The sequence below is a fragment of the Anopheles arabiensis genome, chromosome 2, assembly GCF_016920715.1.
Source record: "Anopheles arabiensis isolate DONGOLA chromosome 2, AaraD3, whole genome shotgun sequence".
NCBI lineage: Eukaryota > Metazoa > Arthropoda > Insecta > Diptera > Culicidae > Anopheles > Anopheles arabiensis.
The window spans coordinates 45042646-45068038 of record NC_053517.1 but is presented as its reverse complement, the minus strand read 5'-3'; the positions used below and the strand labels follow the sequence as shown (position 1 = coordinate 45068038).

Genomic DNA, 25393 nt, shown 5'->3' with positions numbered 1-25393 from the left:
GAACGGCGTGCGCCCGGAAGGTATGCAAGACTCGGTGAGCCGCTCGCTCGGTGTAGCGGAAGAGAAGTCTCGCCAAACATTAAGATTCTATTTGAAGATGATAATCGTTATCATTTGCCATTCGTGTGCCATTCCAGTGGTTGGTACTGTGATAGGCTTATGTGGGCGGGGTTGGGTTTAGGGGAGCATTGAACAAAACTCGATCGGAAAGATGAAATCGGATAAATGACACGGTGAATGCTTTGTGATCATACGTTCAGCTTCGTTCCCATCATTTTCCACCAACAATGGTACGGGACGGGAAAAAGTTGCTCCTTCTTGTTGAAATAGCCGTACGCGTGACATCGACCGACATCTTAAGGCGTAAGGCTTCCTAACTGTCACCGGTTTGCCGATACGCTTTCTCCACCGGGGCCCACACACAGAACCCCGGGCCGACCGGGCACGAACATGAATCAGATAATGTCAACCCCTGCGGTGGTACAATACACATTTCCCTTCGTCCTTCGTAGCAAGCTGTTATCATTTAATTTCCAATTTTAAGTGAGCCCAAGAGTGTGGGTCCCGGGGAGTGTGGCCAGGTCTCGGTTCGCCTTGCACTTCCACTCCTGGTGCCGGCGCCGCTTCAGGGATAAAGCGTAGCTTGCGCGAGAAGCGACGACACAGACTGCTAGGTCCTCCCGCGTGGCATTGTTCCCTTTTCCGAAGAAGATAAAACTTTTACCTTTTCAACCCGGCTCCAGATTTTGGCCCCGCAGCAAAGCGGCTTTTCTCGTTACGGATGAAACGAGCGAGTTAAGAGATGTTAAATGATGTTTTATTCATGGTCGATGCAAGAGACCTGTTCCTCTCCCCCATGAATCGTATAGACGGCGAACGGGTTTGGGGGGGAGTGCGCATCTGTTGGAATGTGGCCACAATTGACAACTTTTCCGAGTGAGTGGGAAGTGATGGTTGGGTTAATGTTCTAGCGCCCTCAAGCTATCGTGTTCTGCCCGGATGTCTTGTGGTGTTCCGCCTGTTTGCGGCTTTGGGAGATTCGAGGTGGTTTGGGTGCGCCACAATCCACGGCACAATTGAAGATAAATAAATCAAATGTTTAAGCTCTCGATTTATAGTTGTGCTAATTTCTCCAGTGCTACTCATCAATATGCATTGATGTCTTTTCTGTGTACTGCTTACACTACTTTCAATTTGTGTAGAGGTATTGAACAATTTGTGTGGGATGTATTGAGATCGTTCGCTGAAAATCGTATCAAATTTATCAGATATTAGTAATTGCAAAATAAAACAGCTTCAATAGAAAGCACATTCATGTTCTATGGGACTTGTAACCAAGGGACTCCGACAAACGTTTAACGTACTACTTCTCCATCAAACTTTGCTAATCTGACACTGTGCAATGGTGACATAGAGTGAGCAGTGTCAAACACTTTTACTACCTGTCCCAGCTTGTCACCTACCATCGAGTAGCCAATTCCGCAGCGAGCAATTTAAATAAATTATATTAATTAAACGGTAATGCACAACTTTATTAAAGCTGTGACCAACCACCAAGCGACTGGGGTTTGTGGCATGTACTCTTTGGCACACTGAATGTATGCCGCAAACATATTCAACATGGTTGCACCATCCGCTGCACTGCACTGCCTGCCTGGTGCTGCTGCACCAATAATGCTTAGTGACAGTTAATTAGCGTTTTCCAGCTGTTAGGGAATTGTTCATTCGCCGCTTGTGTGAGAGAGATCGCGAAAGCCGCTTACCTTTGCAAGCGGCAAACGATCCGAAACGATTCCCTCGTGTGTACACCGCCTCGATTCAGATTATTCCCAGTCCCGATTTGATTACGGTCGCTGGCTAATGAAACCAAATTTATAACGACACCACTTTTTTATGACTCATCATCACCACTATTCCTTTCCCGAGGAGTAATGTGTTTCTTTTTGTTTTTTTTCCATCCTAACAGAGAGTAAGCGGGCTCCCAATTGAGACCAATCGTTAAATTTACCACCAATTTACCGTCTTGGGATGGTGGATTTTATGACACTTTACTGTTTTAGAGGGTTTTTTTGCTGTTCTCCTTCGCTTTAACGCCTTCATCCTTTTAAGTGAGATTTTTTGTTTCGCTATTTAAGGCTTTCCTTTAAGGACCGATCAGTACGAGTGGTTTCGCGTGCCTTGCACCAGCGAAGTTCACTGTAAAGGAGCATGTTTTTATATTGCCTAACTTTGAGGCGCAACTGAAGCACGGGTTTCCGTACTTCCATGTGCGTTATATTTGGTGCTCGCTCTCAATGTTTTTTTTTTTTGTTCGTTCATTCTATAGCAAAAAAGGTAACGATGGACACTTAAAGAGATTGATGCAGTGTACATCCAGCTGAACTGAACAGTTTGCGTGACAATTCATTTCACATTGAACGTCCTCGATGACTTAAAAACGCATTAAAGTAATGAAAAATAAGGAAGGACGGGAGGCAGTTGGCCCAAATCTTGTCTCGAACTTATGTTTGGGAAAGAAGTTTTCCAAAAGTTTTCAACTCGTCGGTAACGTTTATTATAAATCAACGAAATTATTGAGAAAACTGTTACCCCACTTCAGGGAAGTGTGCTTGTTAATGCTTTCTTTCTCCTTTGCCAAATTTCGATGGGCGTTTCATGTGCTATCGAGATATAAGAAGTCGCATTAAATCTGTTTTCGTTAGAATAGAGAGTAAGAGTAGCAAATACCCAGCAAGAAAAATATGAAAAGAAAAATTGAGTGAAATACATTGGTTGGACGAACGTTTTACTTTCTCAAGTAGAAACGGATAAATTAAAGTATAATTTTATGTAAGAGATACCACAGTATAGTAAAAGAAGATCCTTCAAACCAGCCAAAAACAAGAATCGAACAAATGAATTGATTAATAAACTAAACTAAAATTACCTTTTATCGAAACTTACCACCGCGTAATATGAAAGAGATGTTTGTTTTCATGAGTTCCTCAATACGTATCAACCACCTACACTTGGGAATACTCATTGTTCACAAGTTTGCGCCACAAGTGTGCGGTAGGTGAGGCTGAACTGTATACCGTTTGCAATACGATGTCATAGCTCGTTTTTCCACTCAATGAAATCTGGCAATGATAGAGCGGGCCAGACCAGTATGCGGTAATCAATAATAACTTAATCAAACTGTACGACACATGCCGTCACCGGAACGTCCTTTCACGGGGATTCGTTCGATCAATCGTTGCCACCGGTCATTACCGAAGAGCGTTTGATTGGCGATAACGCAATCGTTCAAACCCTGTTGACGGAAGTTTGTGTTCATATCCGAGGTACACTTTTCAAGGCGTGCTCTCTGTGTCGTTAAAAGAAAGTTAGATTGATTACATTACTTTTATCACACATGTTTCACCATTCCTTAAAGTTTTAGGTTTTCCTGTGATTCTCTATAAACTTGTGACATGACATTACAGTTGAACAATATGACAGCGTTAGCAATTTGATTTATCAATGATTGAATTTTTAATAACATTAATTTCATCTCAATTCCATTGAAATGATGACGAGGAAGGTTCACTGCTTTCCCCCGTATCCTTTTGGCATTAGCAGTTTGATGTCATTTTTACCGTTTTAGAAATGGACATCATAATCATTATGATGTACGCCATAATCATCATCTGCTTTGCCCGCCTTCTATGGCATTGTTTAATGGACAGATTAGGCAAAGTTGCCACTGATTAAATGGATGGTTTTGCATAATTTATTTGCGGAAAAGGATCAGGTAATGGAGCGTAGGCGCTAATGTGGTACATATTTTGATGGTGAGTGTTGTGTGTGTGTCCGCGTGATTGGATCATAAAATTTGCAGTGAATATTACCAGTGCAACAAAGAAACAAAGACACACAATACCCATGCATCCCATTTAATTGACTAAGCAATTAGCGGTTGTATGGGCGGTTTTTTATGATTAATGGTCATACAACTGTAATCGCACAGATCTAATTTTTCAAAAACAAATTGGCAACAATATTTTGATGGTTATCAGTTGCTGTTAAATTAAACTCTACCATTGAGAGTTTGTTGTATCTTCGTGATTTTTTTTGCTCCATAAAATGGAACATTAATTTGAGTGGAAAACCGTCTCTATAATGTCCATTGTTGGCTTGTTGGACGTTTGTTCCCTCTGTCAATCCAAACAATCCTTGCCATATTTATTTGTATGAATAGAAAAACCTCGGCACCTTGAATTCCGGAGCCGCTATTCGCTACCAGCGTCTAGCATGCGTGTTTGCCTTCCCTCCCCTATCACAACTAAGCCTATCATTTTTCTACTAACCCTATCCAAGGGCCTACGGTTAAACGACCAACAAGCGCCACCCTTCCTTATCAAAAGCATTTCCTTAGCAGCCTGACTCGCCGCTCAACGGAATCTGCATGGGGAGCAATGACCCAAACCCAGAGAATCCCCAAATGACTTATGATACCTAATCATGACGCAGGCCGTCACCTGTCGGTTAGAGGTAGTTTTTCTTTTCGCCCCTTTTTCTGCATCCTTCCGGCGGCGCTGCCACAGCAAAGCGTAGCCACAGGAGATCATTAAAAATAATCTACTACATCCATCTCCATTCGCCGTTGGGTTGGGTGAGATGGATTCTCGTTTCTTCCCTTTGTCCTTTGCAACCCTGCTGCTGTGGATTTTGGAGCAACAGAACATGATGATCCTAGCTGTACACGAGGCTTGGGGAAAAAATCGTTTGAAGAAATAGAAGCGAGCCTTGAGGCTGTGAATTGAAAATGAAAATTAATAACAGCTACTACGGTACCCGGGGTCGGCTATGGACTGGAGATAGTAAAAGTGAAACATTCTCTCGTTGGTACCACATACAGGTGCAACAAAGTTTATGAAACACGTCCAATTCGAGCGACGGCCGATGCACAATCGACCAATTTGAGCGTTTGATCTGATTATGGGATTGAAAAATGAGAAATTGCCGTTTCGAAACATCAGTGCTGTTGTAAATTAAACGAAGCGCAAATGCTGTTGTAATCCGATACTATTTTTTAATCAACATTAACAGACTTTAAAGAATAGTTGCCATAGCAAGCGGATAAAATGGAGCAACATCATCAACTATTGATAAGGCGCGTGATAGCGTCCGTGTACAAAGAAGCAGGGAAACAAGGGCACATGCACTTGGTACGCTACCAAACCATTTCCGATCCATTACGATAAATATGCTACTCCAAACGTTGCTCGTTCTCCCTCAAGGTTTGCGTTAATCCACTTGAAATGAATGCGAAATTTCAATACGCTTTTCACTGCGTAGTTTATTTTTCACTGTAAAATCATTCCAATTCCTCCCGATCTGCCTGTTTCTCTTCCTCATCGGTGTTATCGTGGCGAGAGAAAATATAAGCACATTTTCTCCCAACGCCCCTCGACTTCTGTATAAAATCAAAAAGCCGAAAATCATCGAGCAGTCGTGCAGCTGCGCGCTCCTCCAAACTGGTCACTAATTGTAGTAATTAAGAATCAATTAAATTATTGATAATTCATAATAACAAAATCGTGTTCGGAAGCTATCGACGGCATGCTGCTGCAGACTGTCGGACGATTGAAATCCTCCACGTACCGTTCAAATAAGCTGAACAGCAGCAGTTGGGCATTTTGGACTTTCGGTTCATTATCGCCCAGAGAGCATTGGGGGAACCGTCAACGGTACGATGCTATCGGATATAAATCCCCCCCCCACCGAGCAAAAATGATGGCCAAAATCCCTTTGCATATTACCGAACCGTGCCGGCACAAATTTACATTAACGCTGATTACTGAATGTGCCTTCGGTGGGGATAAATTAAACGACAAAGTAGCAATTCCGCTCAGTAAATTGAAGTATTCGAACTGTGGATGAATAAAAATGGCCCGTTCGAATTCGAATTCTTATAGCGGCCGGCTTTTGGCGAGAATGTTGTCGATGTAATGTTCCATTTCCTTCCTTTTTAACGCTTTTTGTAGCTTTGTAGCGATGCCTTTCAATAATTAATAAACCTTTTCCCATCGTTCGTTCCACACAACCACACAGCGAAAACATCGCGCGTGGTGCACATCCGCAACATCCCGAACGAGGTGAGCGAAGCCGAAATTATGCAGCTCGGGCTGCCGTTCGGACGCGTCACGAACGTGCTGGTGCTGAAGGGCAAAAATCAGGCATTCATCGAGATGGGCGATGAGACGGCTGCCTCGACGATGGTGAGCGTGTTCCACGCCAATCCGCCACCGCTGCGGGGCCGTACGGTTTACGTGCAATACTCCAACCATCGGGAATTGAAGATCGATCAAAACCATGCAATTGCGGTAAGTGCACTACTACGCTGCTATACTCCCATCAGAAAAAGGGCTCAGCTTCAATTTAACCCCCTCGTACCTTCGTTGATATGTCTTTACAACAGAACGTTACGAACGCGCTGCAAGCACAGGATCTCACGCAGTCACCGACCGGGTCGCCGTTGCCGCTATCGATCGAACATACCAACAGCAACTCGCAGAACGCCAGCAGCAACAACACGAACAACAGCTCCACGACACCGAGCAGCGGTGGTGGTGGTGGTGGCGGCGGCAGCGGTGCACCCAACACCGTGCTCCGGGTAATCGTCGAGTCGCTGCTGTATCCAGTTTCGCTTGACGTGCTGCATCAGATATTCCAGCGGTTCGGAAAAGTGCTGAAAATTGTCACCTTCACCAAAAACAACTCGTTCCAGGTATGCACATCAGCAAGAGCAACAATTTAAATGCCGTGCCTAACACGTATGTTTGCCCGTTCTTCTTCTACCGATACAGGCTCTGATACAGTATCCCGATGCGCAGACTGCCCAGACCGCGCGAGCATCGCTGGACGGGCAGAACATCTACAACGGGTGCTGCACGCTGCGCATCGACAACAGCAAGCTGACGGCACTGAACGTGAAGTACAACAATGACAAGTCACGAGACTACACCAACCCGTCGCTGCCGTCCGGTGAGCCGGGCAGCGACGTCATCGCGAGTGCCGGCGGGCTGGTATCGGCGAGCGATCTGCTCCTGCTGGCGACCGGTCAGCGACCGCAGCTGTCCCGCGACCGACTAGGTAAAGCCGACTTTGATAGCTCAAAACAATCGCCCGTCGATGTTTTCGTTGTTGTCAAGTAGCGTGCAACTTCCGTGTAATAGTCAAATTAGACAAATCTCCCTATTTTCTAGTGAACGGCTTAGCGACGCCGGGCGTGATGCCACCGTTCGGGCTCGGGCTCGGTACGCCGGCACTCGCGAGTGCCTACGGTGGCGCCCTGCCCAGCCTGAACGCGTTCGCGCTCGCATCGAACGGTGCCCTCGGAACGCCGAACCCGGCCAACGTGCGGGGACTCTCCAACGTGCTGCTCGTTTCCAATCTCAACGACGAGGTAAACCGATCTAACGTAGAATCTATTACTATGCATCCTGTCTCTATCTATCACTATCTCTGTCACTCTCTAGCTCCTCCACTATCCTGTCTGTTTCTATCTTACCCCCATATAACACTCGTGTTTCCTCTTCCCTCTATACCTCCTCCTTGTCCTTTGTTTCTGTGTATTTCTAACTCTCTATCTCAGTGTATACGTCAAACGTTCTTGCTCGGTGTCTTTGATGGTCTTTTACCAACCCTTAAAGATGCTCGCCACTACTTGTACCTTAATACACCCGATTCGTCACAGCTTTCCTAGCTGTCCTGATCCTTACTAACATACGCTCCTACTTTCACTCTCTACTGTCACGTATAAGTTTTGTCATGTGTTGATTTGTTTCATTACCTTCTATCTATACACCGTTCTGTAGAGGGTGTCCTTCACTATTCCACCTGTAAATGTATCATCTTACTTTCCTTGACATCATTCTACATCCGCTCACATCACTATTTATAGTTTGTTTGTAACACTGTTTTATTAGTTTGCGTTTTTTCGTTGTTGTTTTTTATTCGTTTTCTAGTGGATTGATTCTGTTTTCGTTTGTTCTTACTGTTCGTTTTTTGTCTGTTATGTCTTCGATTCATTTGGGTATATTTTCATAATTTTGAGCTTTAGCTTTGATGGATGTATTGCCATTAATTTTCGTTCATATTTTCGTTTATACAGTAAATGTTGTGTTCCTACTCTTTCGTTCGCTCATTCGTTTTATCACATTTGATGTTTTTAACTACTTGATCCCTTTAAGCTGTTGCATTTTAATTATCAGTTCTACGGCACTACCAACCTGTACCCGTACTATCCAGCTCGATGTTTTCAATGTCTGTGCTTTCTTTTTTTTGTCAATTGCATTTCCTAGTCCCTACTATCTGTATGGCTTTGTCTGTCACGCTTCGTCTCATAGCTGTTTGCATTCCCTTTTTGTCTTTTGTGTTGTGCTTCGTCTATAGTCTGCGTCTATCCTTTTTTTCTACATCCCCGAATGCGCCGGTTTGCCGGTAAATAATGGGGTATCCTTTTGCAGTTCCCCGTTCTCTTCCGACTCTGTGATTTTAGTTCCGCATTATTAGTTTCATCTTTCCGAACTGTCTCTGTTTCTCTGTGATCTTCACAAAGAAACCTTCTACCTCTGCTCTGTCGCTGTGCCCCTCCGAGTGTGCCGTACCGAGGTGATTCTATTATTTAACATCTCTCGTCTTCCCTTCTTCACTCGCCGCTGTGTCTATCAATCCTTCTTCCATTCGCCACCATAATAGCTTTCACCACTCTTACTGCCCTTTGTCTTTCTACCATCCAACTCTTTCCAACAAACACACACACAGACCTCCATAAATAGTCATCACTCTTCAGCAAACTTGACCGTGGTGCAGTGAGTGGTGTGGTTGCACCGTGATGATTCCTGACTGCTTCACTGTCCAAGCCACCTGACCGCGCTAGAGTTATTGTTTGAAAACGAATGATATGGAATGGGGGAAAGGAGTGAATTAATTATCGCTTTATTATGTTTTCTCGGCTGCGTGCCGTCGTTGCCTGCAGCGGCAACAACCACCAGGCGTCTCCATTTCGGTGGAGTAAACGAACAGCACGGCAATCATAATCGTTGTCCCGCAACCACGATCCATAGCGATGCAACAATTGGTTTAGAGCGTGAAGCGGAGCAAAAATCCCAGTGCCACAATAAAAACGTCACATTAAGCATGAAAACATACTTAAAAGATTAGCCGCAGAAAAAGCGATGTTATTTTCATTTTGACTTCAGCGAAATACCACTCCACATGGTGCGGTACGCTTGGTTGTGCGGTTGTGCTCCTACAATCGTTTGCCTGCAATAAACGACCAAAAAAAAACAGAACTGCAATAACTGGAACACACGGCCGTTGAAGCAAATTTTTTGATTCATCGCACCCTCCCATTGTGCGGGCAGAGTGTGATTTATTTACCCAAAAAGGTCTTCCCCGCTTTAAATTACCATCCGGTGCAAACGGAGTGTGAAGCCGCTCCCATCGCACAGCAATGTGACCTCTGACTACCAAGCTAAAGTTTCGCTCGTCCATCGTAGTGCAGCCAACGGCACTAGCTGTTGACTTGTGCCACAGCCCAACCGAAAGGGCGAATCCTTCCCACTTCCCGCCCATCTTCCTCCCTGTTTGTGCTCCTTCACACTACGCGCAACAGATTGAAGACGTTGTCGGTGGTGGTTCTGTTCGCCATACCGTGCTCTAGTTGTTCATGGTTTGTTTGAATGAAAACTTCCGCAAGCAAAGAATAGTGAATTGTTCAGTGATTTCTTCACCGGCTTCGTCGGATACGGTGTGAGGCGTGTTCGTTTACTGCAAACTGTCCATTTTGTCAGACAGCAAAAAGGCAAACGAAGTACGAATCAAAATGGGCCCCAGTCCCCGATTCTGTCCCGTCCGGTTCTTTTGTGGTCGGTGGCCAGTTACTAGCTGGCCCGAATGGGCAAGTTTGCATTTCTCGCCCCGGTTTTTTGCGTGCGTTTTCCCCCTATCCCTACACTGTAGTCGTATTATTGTGGAATAAATTATCTTCTTTTATGGATTTCGATTTACATAAACGGATCCTCTTCTCTTCTCTAGCAAGCCAACGCGATGGGGGGAATCCCTTCGAAGACAGTAGTACGATTTTCTCTGGTGTACGCTGCTCCGAAGTGGGGAAGGAAAATTTGTTCCTGCAGCAGCAATCTTCACCGCAACCGGAACGCTCTTTAACGCTTTCTCTGCTTTGGCAAACGAAGCGAAACTTTTCCACTAAAAACTAAAAGAAAATAAAAGCAACACATGAAAAGTTCGCCTCTCACTGTTGGGGTGTTCCCCGTGGTTGGTTGAGGTTTTTGCTACGAAGCTCGAATCCGTAAAGCGGATCCGCTTGCTTGCAGTTTGTACGGTCTAGCCGTGGCTGGGACCGGGACGGCACTCCGTTGTTGATGAACTTTACGATAAGCTGAGGGGCGGATGTTGCTGCCACTACTACCACCACTTTTAGGTGTGGATAAAATATTGTTCCAAGTAGAAAGCCACAAGTTGCTTCTGCTCTCTTGCTTCTTTCGCTGCTAGGAAACTTAGTGCCGCGTCTGCCCGCGTGCTTCACGCCGCGCGGGTGGTGGTAGGAAGAGTGATGAGAGTTCCAAGCCACGAATTGCAATCATTTTTATGGTTTTAAGGATAATAACTTAACGGTATGGAACAAGAGGAGGCTAGAAAGGTGAAGATGATTCGCTTTCGATATTCTTTGCCGGCGTTCATTTTGGCACTTCTTGTTTGTGTCATTACTTGTGTCGATGGCTGTGTAATTTAAAATATAAATGCAGGAAAAGTGTGATCCTTTTGGCAAAAGAAAGCTTGAAAATTAAAGGCAACGCTCTCACTTGTGTAAGGGAAATTGGAAAACACATTCTACACACTCCGTCGGATCCTTAAATTTTTCGTCCAACTCTCTTCTCTCCATCTACCGACTACTCCTCCTCCCCTCTTCTCTCTGTCTGTCACTATAATTCACTCTGTATCTCTAAAATTTCTACCTTGATTCTCTCCTACTGAAGGCACTGTATTTGTTTACACTATCTTTCGATTTCACGCTTCTCCTGTATGTTTCTGTAGGTGTTTACAGGTTTCTTTCTTTTTTAAATAAGCATCATTACGAAATGACTGGATTTTATTTCCTCCAACAACCCACCTCCCTACCTGAAGGAAGGGATAAAGGGGAAAGGTGGGAGGTTATAAAAGGGAACTGCAATTTTATTTCACATATTTATCACACAGCGTATTGTATCTATCGTCCGCTCCGCGTTCCAAACCGAGAGAAGAAGCGTGACGGAAAAGACTGCCAGACACAAAATCGTCACAAAACAAAAGAATGATGGTAGTGTGCGCTATTATGCAGTCATTTGTTGTCCCTGTTCACGTTCCTCCCAGCGGCCATGTTGCTCCGTGTCTAGTGGTTTCGCTTACAACGCCCGTCCACACTGTCTCCGTTGTCGGCGTCTTTGCTTCTTGGTCGTTGGTACATCTTTTTTCTCTCCGGTCTCGCTATCGTCCGGTGTCGTTAGTCATTTCAGTTTTGGATCACTCCTCCATGGCTTACATTCGTTCAAATTCACCCTTTATGCTATTCAAAAGCTTCTTTAGAAAATCTTATCATCGGATCCGATACGAAGGTTGTTGGTGTGAGTGGTGAGCCCGTCAATCGAGCTGAGCAACACTGCCAAGGCGATAGGACCAAAAATACGCACACTTGTGAAAACAGAGGGCACTCATCTCAAGTTCCCTTTTCGAACACTGCCAATGGCAATTTATTTTCGTTCCACTCTCACCCCGGCATTCTCACTTCGCTGCTGCAAGATGGTGCACTTTCACTTCTCGTGACTCATTATCGTTTATTTTTATTACGTTTTATCCCCCTTTTTTACACGTCCTTCGAGGAGACACGGGTAGAGTGCAGATAACGTGCGTCCATTAGCTTTTCCTCTTCATTATTTTTGCTCATTTTTAGCCGTTTAAAAATTCATTAAATTTATAGTCCTTTTCTTGCACGCTCGGTGCGAAGAGACGGTGTGGTCTAATGGTGTTGGCTGTCCTGCCACAGTCGCTAGAACCGTGTTTGGTTGGCGATGGCGTCGATGATGGTCGTTATACTGATGTCGTTTTATCTCCTTTGTCTTCTTGCTTTGATAGGGTTGTGCTGTTCGATTGTAACGTAATATGCTATTGTTCTATAGCGCTTATAGAACGTCACTTCGCAGATCTTTGGCTGTATGTGGAATCATTATAAATATTTCGTATCTATTGAAAAAGTGTTAGTTCTTGTATAGTTTCAGTTGTTTGTTTTAGTTTTTGTTTTGGTCTTGTTTTGTTTATTTGTTGTATTTTGTGTTCGTGCTTCGTTTAAAGTGGTTGGTATTTGTTTTGTACTAGTTTTATACGTTATTATTACTGTGTCGTCTCTTTTGCGTTGTCTCTATCTCCTCTGTAAATGTTACACTCTAGCGTTTTTCATCATTCGCCTTTTTATATGTGTCTACTTGTTTTTAGCATTCTATGTAACTCTATGTGTCTTACTGTATCCCCTATCCTAATCTCGTGTCTAACTATCTATTTGTTATCTATATCTAAAAGGAGCTCTATCCTACGCCTTCATCTTTTGACGATTGACGGGCTTTGTCATCCATCTAAATGCTGCATCCAATCATCTTTGTTTTGCGTTCTTACTACTTTGACACTTCCCAAACATCCTATCACACGTTTATGTTATTCCTATCCCTTCAAAACCTTTTTTTGTTTTGCACTCACACGACCTATGTCGGTTGTTTCACTTGAATGCATTCCTACACCTTTTCACCTTCCAAAACATTTTGAAAACAGATAGCAACTGTGGCAAGATCGTTTGATTTTCTGTTCCTTTATCCTTCCACACCGTAAACCCAGCCTCAAACCCCACCCTCTCTCCAGCTTCAACAATCGCGACGAATACCATTTGAAAGAAATATTTCTCATCTGCTAACTGAATTTTTCTCTATTTTTCTTCTCTTCTGTAGATGGTCACGCCTGATGCTCTATTTACCCTCTTTGGTATGTCCGCACACATTAAACACTACACTTTCTAGCTCCATCGTACACAACAGAACCCAAAACAGAAACACGCCAACAGACACTACATTCGGTTGACCGTTTCACACCTACACGACACGCCTTCACTACCTTTACCCCGGCTACATATTGATATCATGAGTTTTGTTTTTGTTTTTATTTCTATTTTTGTTTATGTTTGCCATAATTTGCTTACACCTTTGTTTGTTTTCCTTATATATTATTCGTTTATTTCCATTTCCAACACTATTTATAATTTGTTTGTTTTGCAACAACTGTCTATTCCACACCTTTTTCACAGCGTCAGTGTGTGTGTATGCGTGGTGTGTATGTTATTCAACTGGGGTTTGCTTTCTTTGTTAAAATATGTTTGCATTTGAGTTTCGTCAGTGAATTTCATTCAACCGCGGCGGATCTATTGACGCTTGCTTGTGTGCATTTTTGTGTGAGTTTTCAATTTGCTGTATGAAAGATTCGCTAGTCATGTACAAAAAAAGAAAAATAACTGCCGCTTCACTCACAAACAGCAACCGCACGAAGGATATCAGCTATGTCTAGCGTGTTCATCTCGTACCTTTTGCCAAGACAGCTATCTGAAAAATTGAACACAGATGAAAAGTGGGCGGCTGCTTTCGGCGTTGAAGTCTTTATTCGATCAGTGGAAAAGCGCTTTTCCACCTTAAAGCTTACGTTCGGCCGGCGTTTGAAACCTTCGTTGGGTCATTTTTGTATAAAGCCAAAACTACTATTTTGTTTTTCTCTTTTGTTTTGTTGCTTATTATGCTCGCCTTTTCTATTTCTGTTTCGTGTGTCCCTTCCCCACATGATTCGCGACCAGTCTCGTTCAGCTTGAAACTTTTATCGCATTCATAATTCCCAAACGTCTCAAACTGTGTGGAGCATAATATGATGCGCCAGCTTTTTGTGAGTCGCAGACCGACGCAAAGGGAGCATTGCCACCGTTTTTGTGTCTGTGTGTGTGTGTGTGTGCCTATAATCGGTTTCACACCGCCCGCAACTACATAAGCGCTGTCAGTTGCTTGTCAAATTTAGCGAAAGAGATCTCCTTCGCCACGTCACACCAGGTTCCCTGCCAACACCGGGCAGTGTGGTTTTATTCTTTATTTTCACCCGTTTCCCTGGCCCTGTCTTATGAAGCTCAGAAGAAAGCAAAAGTATCCGTAATGCTCCAGAGAATGCTCCGGAAAGCATGCCGTTTTCTTCCTCCGACTGTGACTGTGTGTTAGAAGCATATTTTTGGATTCTTTTTTACACGACACAGTTTTTTTTTTGTCTTGCAAATGTGCATGCAATGCTCCCTTTCCGAAGGAGCACAATTTCAGGAAACCATACGAGCCCAAACCCGAGGTTGTTGTGAATATGTGTGTTGGCTCGGCAGGAAGCGACTCGTTAGCGTGACATCTACCGGAGCGATCCTTATTACCAGAGAAGAGGATGCCTTTTGGCTACCTTTTTTTTTGCATTGCCAACCTACATCTGGCCTACATAGCAGAGGTATGATGGCGGCGATGCCTGTTATTTAGAGAACATTTTCTGTTGTGGTTGACTACATTTTAGAAGGAGCGCTTTTTGCAGTCTCCCGTCACCATAAACCATTGAGGTTAAGCTTTTCGTACTATCGCCAACCACTGAAAGATCATATTTCTTACCTTTTACTACGACCCGTACCTGTTGTGTGCTATCCCATATGACCTCGTACGAAGGGCGCACGAGATTCGTAGGAGTTATATTACCGAAAGAAAGGCAAGAAAACGAATCCAATCCTTCAATCGATTACAGCACTATAGTGAAATGGTGCACACGATACACATCCTTATCCCTGAGGAAACTTTTCTCATACCTTCTCAGACCTGCCAGGCACCAAATGCTATACGAGATTCGAAAGCTCGGTTCGATTTCGAAACCCCAACCCTTTCTTCACCTTCATTGTCGGGTTTGGGGAAATTGAATTTGGACGTAACGCAAATGGAATATTACTTTTCCTTCCTTCCCGCGAGTGTCCTTTGCTGGTCCCCGAAGGTACCTGGTTGCGTCTGCTGCATATCTATTTGTCAAGAAACGAAACGAATAAAGATTAGTGTACATTTGAGTGCGTTCGTTAGTTTTTTTTATTCTTTTCTTTTCGATGAGCAACATTCATCTCCAACCCCATCCTTGTTTGCTGCCAGCAAAGAGTCATGTAAAGCTATCAATCCGGTTGCTCGATCGAAGAAGACGCTAACGAGGAGACAGACAAATGAGAATTGCTTTCACTATTGATTGTGCATCCGCGCGCGCTTAAGGATAACGTATTTCATATTTCTTTGCGCTTCTTCTCTTACCCTTGTATCGGTACGAACTGATACGTGTTGCATGCGACCTCTGCACTGCACTTGCCGGAAGTGGCGCTTAATGGCGTCTCCAAAGTTTGTGCTGAGCTTGTGCTGCACCAGCTTGCGCAAAGCCGGAAACTTCAAGATCAATCGTCCACTCGGTTCTCTGTAGATTTTTGCCGATGTGTGTGTGTGTGTGTGGCTGCTTGTCGTCTTAGAGGTCCCAAGTTTTCGAAAGATCTTCAAACGCACAACACACCCCACCTCTTAGCTTGCGTTGGAAATTAATATATTCACAATCTTCCCAATTATGCAAACTTTTATGCTGATCGGTGAAGCGTGTCTAGCTGTTGCATCCCCGAAGAGCAAAGTGAACGATCGAGTTTTGGTTGCCATTTGAGAGAGGGTAAGGGTAAGGTGGCAGGGGCAGGACGATGGGTGGCCCATCGTTTGAGTGACTTTACAGGAAAAGCTACTTTCCTGGACAGTTGGTTGGTGCACTCGGCGCCGAAGCGGCAATGGGTGGGCGTGTAAAAGTTTGTGCTGCAAAAACTTTTACCTCGAGCAGAAATTTTCTGCAATATTGGTACCCACATGGGTATTGGTTGTCTTATCGATTCCGGGCAACCTGGCCGATGATGACAGACAGGTTGGTTTTATCGAGAACCATCTTCTCGAGGTTACGGTTGTTAGTATGGCGAAGTTTTTGGTCTATTCGGGACCATTCGGTTGGTTTGGTTGGTTGATGGTGTGTGTATGTGTGTTTGCGAACACAGAACGGAAATACGCTTATTGTACTGTGCTGGGATGATGAATTTCATTGCGTAGATTGAGTTATAAAATTCATTCGCAGGAGAAGAAATTAAAGTGGGAAAGTTAAATTCGGGCTCAAGCAGCGCCTCCTTTCCGCCCGTAATGAATGTTATTAAATAAAGAAATAAAATCTAAGACGATACTTGGTTTTGAAGGATTTCTAAGAGACAATTTTCCATTTTTAATAAAGCATAAAATAACCCCTTCAAACTGAGCCGACTTTTTGCCGATTATGCTCACTTTTATGTGCTTGCCAAGGAAGATTGTCATTACTTTCTTACAGCAATGGCAACCCTAAATCCTGGTTTTCCCTTTTTTGATTCTACTACTAACGATTGTGCTAGCTGAGCCGTGTTTATGAAACGTCGGAAAGGAAAAAAAACTCCCAAAACCGTAAAAATATAAAAAAGGAAATAAACGAAAACGCAGCATGACGAAGCGCTGAAAAGCAAGCAAACCCTGCCAGAGTCAATTGGTGACACTGCAGTGTCATCACTTTCAAGTATCACTACCCATGCCCTGTTTGGTATCGTTCATATTACTCTTTATCCTTACAGCGCACACAAACACACACACACACACAACACATGTAAAAAGCAGAGCGGCAGAGAGAGAGAGCGAACGAAAAAATATCGATCCTCACGCAAAGATGCCGATGCAAAACCGACGGTATGCAAGATAAAGAATGAGACGTATTTTTTCTTGCTGGTTTTGTGCACGGTATTTCTTTAAATATACTTCCACGCTACACCAAAAATGGGCTCAGACGCGCTTCACTCAACTGGCGAGAAAATTCCTGGCGTTTTTTTTTTTCGTCTCCATCATTCATCTTATGTCAGCTTCTTTCGCTATATCGTTACTTCGAGGAGCGCGTTTTTTCGTTACAGTAAGTACACAATGTGGTGTAATGATGCTGCCGCTCCCTTAACCAGCATCGTTCGACGCGCGATCGTGATGATATTTTTTGAGTGGTCGAAAGAAATTTAACGAATTTCTTATGAACCACCATACGAAGTAAGCTGTTGAGTGTAGCTCGAAAAATTGCATTCAGTAATCGAGCTATTCACCACCCATTGGTTCACTGTCTGCAGTCTGGAGCAGACAGACAGAAGTACCACGGCGGGCACGTTCAAATATGTTTTCCCCGTTTTACGTGTGGTTGAGCAAATTAAACGACCGCGAACGAAGAACCGTTTCAATACACACAACACAGGTAGGATTAAAATGCTGTCTTCGTTTTGTTTTGATGGAGACTGTGGTAAATCCTTTCTGCTAATGACTCGCATTGGAAGCGGTTTGAAACGTACAGTTGAAGGATTGCTCGATGAAATGTGTACGATTGTATGTGTTCCACGGGTATAATGCCGGGTTGAAGGAGAATCCGTACGGATGAAGAAGCAATCATTGCAGAAGCAAGAGAACCATTCTTACCATACAGTGTAATCGTTCATTGTTCGCTTGGGTATGTACTCTGCGAGGAAGTGGAATGGGTTTTTAATACATGCATTGGACTAAGTACAGCAATCTTGCAGAAGGATCAGGTATTAGTACATTCTTCTAGAAGCTTTAGTGATTCTGATTGAGATGCAGGTTTACACATGTGTTTTCTCCTTTCAGAATAGACGTATTTTCACAGCTGTTCCATTTGAACTAATAGAATAATAGAACCAGGATGGCAATTTTAGAAATAAAATCTTAACAGTTTTAACCAGGCTGGAAGCATTACATACTTTTGAGAAACACCAAAAGACCTTAATCAAGGAATGCAATGCTCTGCTTAACCAGTCAACCGTCCTCTCCGCCGCAGGCCGTTGCGTACCAGTGTTAAAAGCATTCCATTTTAAAACGAAACACCTAAATAGCTGCTTGAATCTCTTTAAAATGAACCGCTGCCCATCACACTAACTGACCACTTCACTCAGTCTCGCCAAGCAATAAGCATCCCTCACCCTACTACTACTACACCTGTTGTGTTCGGGTTGGCTAATCCTTCTTCCAGTCCGTCCGGTTACAGTTGAATATGGAACCGGGCAATCTTCATTGCGAGCGGACCATCTAGGCTTACCGACGTTCAGCTCCTCCTTGGCACCACAGCAGAAGCATTTCTTTTAGCTAATTACCTACCAAAGCCACCTAAGAAATGGAACGAGAAAATCAAGGCCGTCGTCAGCGCAAACCAGAGACGACGAGACACGAAAAGGAAAACCATGACGGGACCTTTTCTCCCCACCACTCTCTTGTTGGAGACTTCTTGTTCGTGCGCCCGCCCGACGACGACCCGTCTTTGTGCTTCGTGGGGCGTAATTTCGATTTCAGTTCACCGGAACGAACTCGCAGATTTCTGCCCGTACCACCACAGCCACCACCAGTTCAACTTTCTATGTTCCATTAAAGATGGTATGGTGCGAGGCTTGCGGAGGGTGGCTACGAATCCTGCGAAACAAATTAATCCTTCTTCTTACCTTTTGTCGCCCCCTTTCGCGGGCAACCATTCTGGCCAAAGAATTGCTTGCTCGCGCGCGCTATACCGGCACACAAAAATTCCAAAATCTTCTCCCTAGCCAACTGAATCCCTTCCCAACTTACCCTTTCTAAGTCCAATCTCCAAGCCAATTTCGATGTTGGCACACCGTTCTATACCTGCGCTTGCGTGTGTGTGTGTGTGTGTGTGTGTATGTTGGACACCATTTCACCCCTCCTAGTGGTGTGTCTGGTTAGCGAAACCTTCGCCTTTTCTAATTACCCGTACGCATTTTGGCACCAAACTGGAACGAACCACCGAGGCCACGAGGGGACATGAACGGAAGAGATGATGAAGCCTTTTGTTACATCTTCCCTCTCGCTCCAGTCGGGCTAGCAGGGCGAACCGTAAGCCACCGTAGCGGTAATTCCCCCTGAACTCATCCTAGCCCAGGATTTCCTGCTTGTGTGGAACCGTCACAACACTGTGTGTCATACCATCACTTCATAAATCATTCATAGAACCCATTCAATCCCATGGTCTAATCTTTTGGCCGTTCCCTTCCATCCACACCCACCCCTGCGCTCTTGCAACCCCCTCCCCCCACCCACTAGTGGGCTTTGCAATCCAGGGAATCAACGGTGGCGGCAACGGCAACAGCCTAGTTAATCTTAATTTGTTTCGATGGATAAAAGGTACGATGGATATGTATATCTGTGTGAATGTGTGTTTTTGTTGGCCGCAGGCTTGTGCGACATATAATGGTGAGCGTCGATGCTGCTGCTGCTGCTGCGAGTCGGCACTGTGTGGCAAAATAAATAAAATCATCCACCACCACCATCACAACCCAAACCCGTCCCGCCGTTTGCATTCCCGCGTGCGATGGTTTTGTTTCATGCTTTTGAGGGTGAAATTGGAAGCTTAGCGTGAGACAATTGAACCCTTTGAGATAAACCGATTTTAGATTTGGGTTTAGAGTTGCTATATTATTTCGAAGGTATCACATTTCAACAGAACACGAGTTTTGTGGCTGTCAGAAAATGCTACAATTAAAAAATATATCAGCAGTAACTCGGTAATAGTAAAGAGCATGTAACAGCTATTTGTAAAATGTGTTACAATGTACAACAACTTTTAATAGTAAGCCCTGTGGAAAGTCCTAGTTCGTATAGCATTCGAGCCTAGGACTATGAATGTTGTAATACCGATCTATTTTTCAACATTTTATAATGCAATTTATCAAAACATATTTTACAACAACTTCACAATAAAACTATCCCTCAAAGGGCTGCGAAAGTTTAAAAATTGCCCCACAAAACCGTACACTCACAACCACTTAGTGTCCCTTTCAAGGGTTAAGCCTCTAATGGGTGTATCGAGTGTGCATACAAAGGCACTGCGAAACTGTTTCGTTCATCTGCCGCCCCCTTCGTCCAGGTGCATATGAGCAGCGACCCTTGTGCCAGTAGCTTCGTTTTCCCCCTGCGAAGCGCGAGCCATTTTTGTATCGACTCGGAATCGAATCAATTTATATAAATTTGCACGTTCCACTGCACATGATGCACATGCCATGGGGGTGGCGCATACACACCCCTACCGCTAACACCATCAGCCCGGCAAGGTGTGCTCACAGGTGCGCACATATTGGCCACGTTCCTGGCTTGAGTCCTTTGCAATGGAAGAGGGATTTTCCTCCACTTTACCCACACACACACACCTGTGCCTCTTCGTATCGCCATGTTGCATCGAACCAAGCCCGACGTGGGAATGGGAGTAAGTCCCCCAACATGTACACATACACACACACAAGCACATATAAAGCAGCGTGTGTTGTGCGGTCGTGGCAGGATTATTGAGATTTTCGATCGAAAGATAGTTCGCTACTGCTGCTGCTGCGTTGAACTCCTCCTTCCCTTCTCTGCTCGATGGACGTGGAATGGGTGCTGCAGATGGAAAGAGCTTTCCTGTGCGCCCTGTTCTCCCTCACCGGAACCTTCTGCTGCTGCACTGTGTCCGGCACGGGGAAAAAGCGGTAGCAACCGGTCGGTAGCAAATGGTTGTAACAAATCTTTTACCCTTCTGCTATTCACATTCACGCTGGCAGTGGCTGTGTTTCGCGTTTGCCAAACGATTTTGATGGATGAATGGTGGATACTGTCGCTCGCTGAACGGGAAACTTTCTCGAACCGTTTTCGCTCGGGACCGTATTTAAATTTTATGCACATCCCCAAAATGCAAACATGATGCCCTCTCTCTTTCTCTCTCCTGCCTCTTTGCTCATGGGAAAAGGAGCTTTGGAACAAATCCTCGGTAAAGGTCGGTCGGTCCATTCCATGGCTGCACATTCTCTAGTGTGCAGTGCAGTTTAATGAAAATGGTTCAGCCTTTTCATACGTTTTCTTTTTTTTATCATGGCTGAGAACCGTTTCCCGGATAATTTTGTGGAACGCGTGGAGCTGCTTTGGGAAAGGGAGGGCGAAATGGTTTTCAATATTTGTTGCGATTGTAGAATGGTTTAATTTATTTTCTCGTAAAACAACTTTACCTTGCAATAAACGGTGACTGCGGTATTAATTGAATCCATTACCTGAAAATATTATATTATTTAAATGTTTTTATAATTGCTAGTAAAGAACAGCAATGAAAAAGTTTGAAAAGGAATCTTTGTTCATGCTAAAGGGGTGAGTAAATTAATTCTTTTTGTGCTCTTGCAATGCGAAACTGATGTAATGATTCATCCAATTAGTTTCCCCGAAATAAGCAACATCCGCATCTTTGTGAAAAGTTAATAAATGATTCATTGCAAAACCGGCTAATGACAAAATAGTTTCTACTGTCTTTCTATACCATTTATATGCTGATGTTTGCATTTTAAAAACAAAAAATCTGGCTAGTTGAAGAAGCTAAGGGTCTTCAAACAATCCAAAATGGTGAAATCCTTTAAAACCCTATTATTGACTAAAAGCTGTAAAAAACACACACAACAAACAAAACAAACCAACAAAATACGCCTTACTTCACCTAGCCCAAAACAGTTGCTTGAACTCTTAATCTTATTAAAATCACCCTTTTTTCGACCATCGGACGAACTGTGCCGAATGACTAAAGAGATATTTTTTTGCTTCTCGCTCTCGATGCAACAGCGCACAGTCGACGGTTGAAGACGCTTTGCTAAAAGGCGCGACCCATTCATCACAACCGGCTGCTCGACAGCAGACAGAATGGAGGGAAAGGAAAGGCAAAAATCCGTTTTGTAAATTATTGATTCTCAATCCTTTTATCAAAGGTTTTCTTTTCATATGTTTTTTTTCTAGTCCTTTGTGAAAAAGCACTGATCCTACCCTTTGCCTTTATGGGGCTTTTGTAATGCTGTGCTAGCTCTTTTTGTTGTGCGCCACGTTCCTTACTCTCAGTACCGCTGGCAAAACGTTTACCGAACGAAGTCGGAGGGATGTGTGGACACCTTTCAATGCTGTGTTTTTTTACCACCCCATGTTAGAAGCGGCGAAGATAAAGGATTTTATTTTTTAGTCCACATTTTGATGGGAACGGTTGCTGAGGGATCGGGAAGATCTTTTTCTTCCTTATCCCGCTTCACATACTCGCTGTGTGGTATCCTTGCGAATCGGAATAAACTAACACACACACACACACTCATGCAAAAGGGGAAGTTCAGGGGAAGTGGGGTGGCCAAACGATAATAATAAATGTAATATGGCAATAGCAATAAAAATATCTGCACGAAAACCAACCCAAGAGGACGCTGGCGGCGTTATGCTTATAGACGCGCGGAGCACTGTTATACCGTCACCTCGTGCCCCATTTTGATCCTTCGTTTGTTCGATCAGCAGGAATAGCTTCGGCACGGAATCAGAACGGAACGGAGATTTTAACGACCACCTTCCGACTGCCGCTGTGCTCACATACACACACACACAGACACACACACGCATACACTCCAAAAAGCTCCTCACTAGCAAACAGCTTTCGGCACATTCTGCTTTATCCTGCATCAACGAACTCACCGAGCCAGACAATAGCTGTCCCCGCTGGTGGGTGCTGGCTGCCTTAACAAGTGCACTTGGCGAAAAAATTGGGGAAATAGAGGAAACACCACCAGGACAAACATCATATGTGTGTCCCCACAGTACGAAGCGGTTAGCTTGGTGCACACGGCTGCTCAATACGCCCGTGGCCGGTGTACACCGTAAACGGTTTCGCCTCAATCGAACGAACGAACGCCGTCCGGAAGAGCGAACTTGAATGGATTTAAAATGCTAACAGGTTACTTCCGGTGGGCGCTTTCGTTGTCACTGAAAATTGGAGAGAGAGAATCACACTACTTTCTTCATCGTCAACTTTCCTCCGATGCGGTCAGGTTCCTTTTTTTGTGATCGATCGTAAATGCTTCCAATTCTGCTCCTCTTGTCCGCTTCTTATTGTTGTCGCTGCTGCATCTCTCGTATGTGTGTGTGTGCAGTGGGTGAAGACATGATTGTTTGTCTACACCACACATTGTCATCGTGGTCCTGAAATCCGCATTGCACGGGTGATGTGGGTATGCGCGTTCGTGTCTAGGTGTGTTTGCTTTCGGTTGCAGGTGTTGAAAAGACGGAAAAAACTTTTATTACCGCTTCTATGCATCGGCACGCCATCGGAAGTTAGCAGTGGATTAACTTCCGGGACGTGTTTATTGGTTGATATTCCGCGCTGTTGCTGTTCTCACCTCGCTGGTATGTGGTGTCGATCAGTTTGAAGACCATTACATGCTGGTTGAATGAGGTGTAGCGAGTCCTGTCGAATACCACATTTCCACTTAAGAAGAGTGGTGAGTTATATTATTCACTGAAATGGAACATGTTCATAATCATAGCAATCTCCGTGAAAGATGACTATTCTATTGTACTATAATGTATTTGTTAGAAGAAAAAATATTTCACAAGCAAATTAAAATTGAATATTCGCTATACAATCTGTATTACCGGCAAAAAATAAATTGAATTAGGCAAAACTATGGCAAACATAAACTAAACAACCTAATTGTGGCAACGGAATTCAAAGCAATGTTTTCTTTGACGGCAAAGACGATGCTACTCCCTAACGTAACGGAATGGTCAGCACAAGCGTTTCCTCCCATACTTATCGACCAGTCTTCAGCAAACCGGTTTCTGTTTCCTATTGGTTGTTTTTAAATAAAATAAAATAAAAATATTAAAACATCAAACGCCACGTCCATTGAAAGCACAATTTTACACCATTGCTCACCTTTACCTTTACCTTTACTTCATTGCAGGAGTGTATGGTGATGTACAACGTGTAAAGATTCTCTACAACAAGAAAGATTCAGCATTGATTCAGATGGCTGAACCCTACCAGGCGTATTTGGGTAAGTCGTAAACCGGAATTCCCGTGTGCCTTATCACTTTCAGCTTCAGACGAATGAAGGGTTAATAAAATGTAACACTGTAACAAACACAAATACACACAGTTCATTAGGCTCCCTCTGAAAGGAATGCACAAAAAAGTGGCGTTTAAAAATGCACTCCAGCACGAGGAAGAGGGTACACGCTGTTGTTTTATTTCAGTACAGTCCTTACACGCAATAAATCTCACTGTAAATAAATAATCGACTGCAGTGTGCAGTGTGAGCAGGCAGGTAGAACTGAATGGCAAACGGCGGGTTACAATAACGTTGATAGTTACACACACCCACACACACACACTTCGTCAAAAAGGTGGTAAACGGTTAATATGTTCAGCGAGAAATAAAGTAAAAAAAAGCAAAAAAGTTATATTGGACAAGTGAAAGGAAAACAAAAACGAGATGGAAAAAAATTACGCAGAAATGCACACAACTGACAATAAAAACAGAAAAAAGAGAGAGCGAGTAGTGCAACAGGGGTAAAAAGTTTTATTGTCCCGTACTCCACAGCTCCTCTACAACTCCCTGTCCAGAGCGAGGGAAAATATTTCAATTTTTCCATCCTCAATGTTTTATCCCTTCTTTTTGTGGTCAAAGTCAGTGAATGGATGTGCGCATTTTTTAAGTGTGTGTGTGCAAACTCATAACAAACCAGAAGCTTTTCCGGATCTGTGGGAAAACCACTCCCCACCGGACGTAGAGCAACGGCGCCAATAGCGATAAGTTAGTGAGGTTGCTTGTGTTTTATTTCTGTTTCGCTCAACATCTTCTTTCGATGAGGTTCACTGTGTACACTTGTGTGACGTATTTATTGATCTTGTTATAATTCAGTTTTTTTAATGCGACACTTTGGTACCGTGGTTGTGCAGTGTTTACATATCAAATAATAATTGGTAAAAATGTTTACATCCTCACACACACGATCGTGCTACTCTCACTTGCATGTCGTACAATTGGTGCGTTTGTTTGCAAATGTTTTCCTGCGTTTCCCTTTTTCCTTACGTTCTACGTACACAAAAAAGTCAAACACACAAAATGAAAAGCGAGCAATTTTTTTGTTTTGTCCTTTCCACACCTTCAATTGAAGCTTTATTTTTTGTTCACCTTTTACCTACCGCCAAACTGGCTGGGTGTGTAAAAAGGGTGGAATCTGTGAGGTGATGGTGATGGTATAAATTCATTTGTTCTGAGCAACAAACCATGGAAATCACCACCTGCACCATCTACTTCTACCCTGCCGGCCTTCCTATTCCTTTGTACGTCTACCAAAGCGCCTACAAACACAATTTGTGG

At 43.8% G+C, this 25393-nt stretch overlaps 1 protein-coding gene across 21 annotated transcripts in view; it reads left to right on the top strand.

The window, feature by feature from the left end:
- Window positions 1-25393, top strand: part of LOC120895453 (polypyrimidine tract-binding protein 1) — a 272802-nt gene that overhangs the window by 231953 nt on the left and 15456 nt on the right. For 18 of the 21 annotated variants that reach the window (XM_040298832.1, XM_040298831.1, XM_040298828.1 and 15 more), the window contains 6 exons: window positions 6076-6347; window positions 6443-6751; window positions 6831-7116; window positions 7200-7429; window positions 13020-13053; window positions 23972-24064. In XM_040298832.1, coding sequence (XP_040154766.1) covers window positions 6076-6347; window positions 6443-6751; window positions 6831-7116; window positions 7200-7429; window positions 13020-13053; window positions 23972-24064 — 1224 coding nt within the window. The remainder of the gene's footprint in view (window positions 1-6075; window positions 6348-6442; window positions 6752-6830; window positions 7117-7199; window positions 7430-13019; window positions 13054-23971; window positions 24065-25393) is intronic. The other 3 variants (XM_040298821.1, XM_040298819.1, XR_005738326.1) reach the window with 3 other exon arrangements.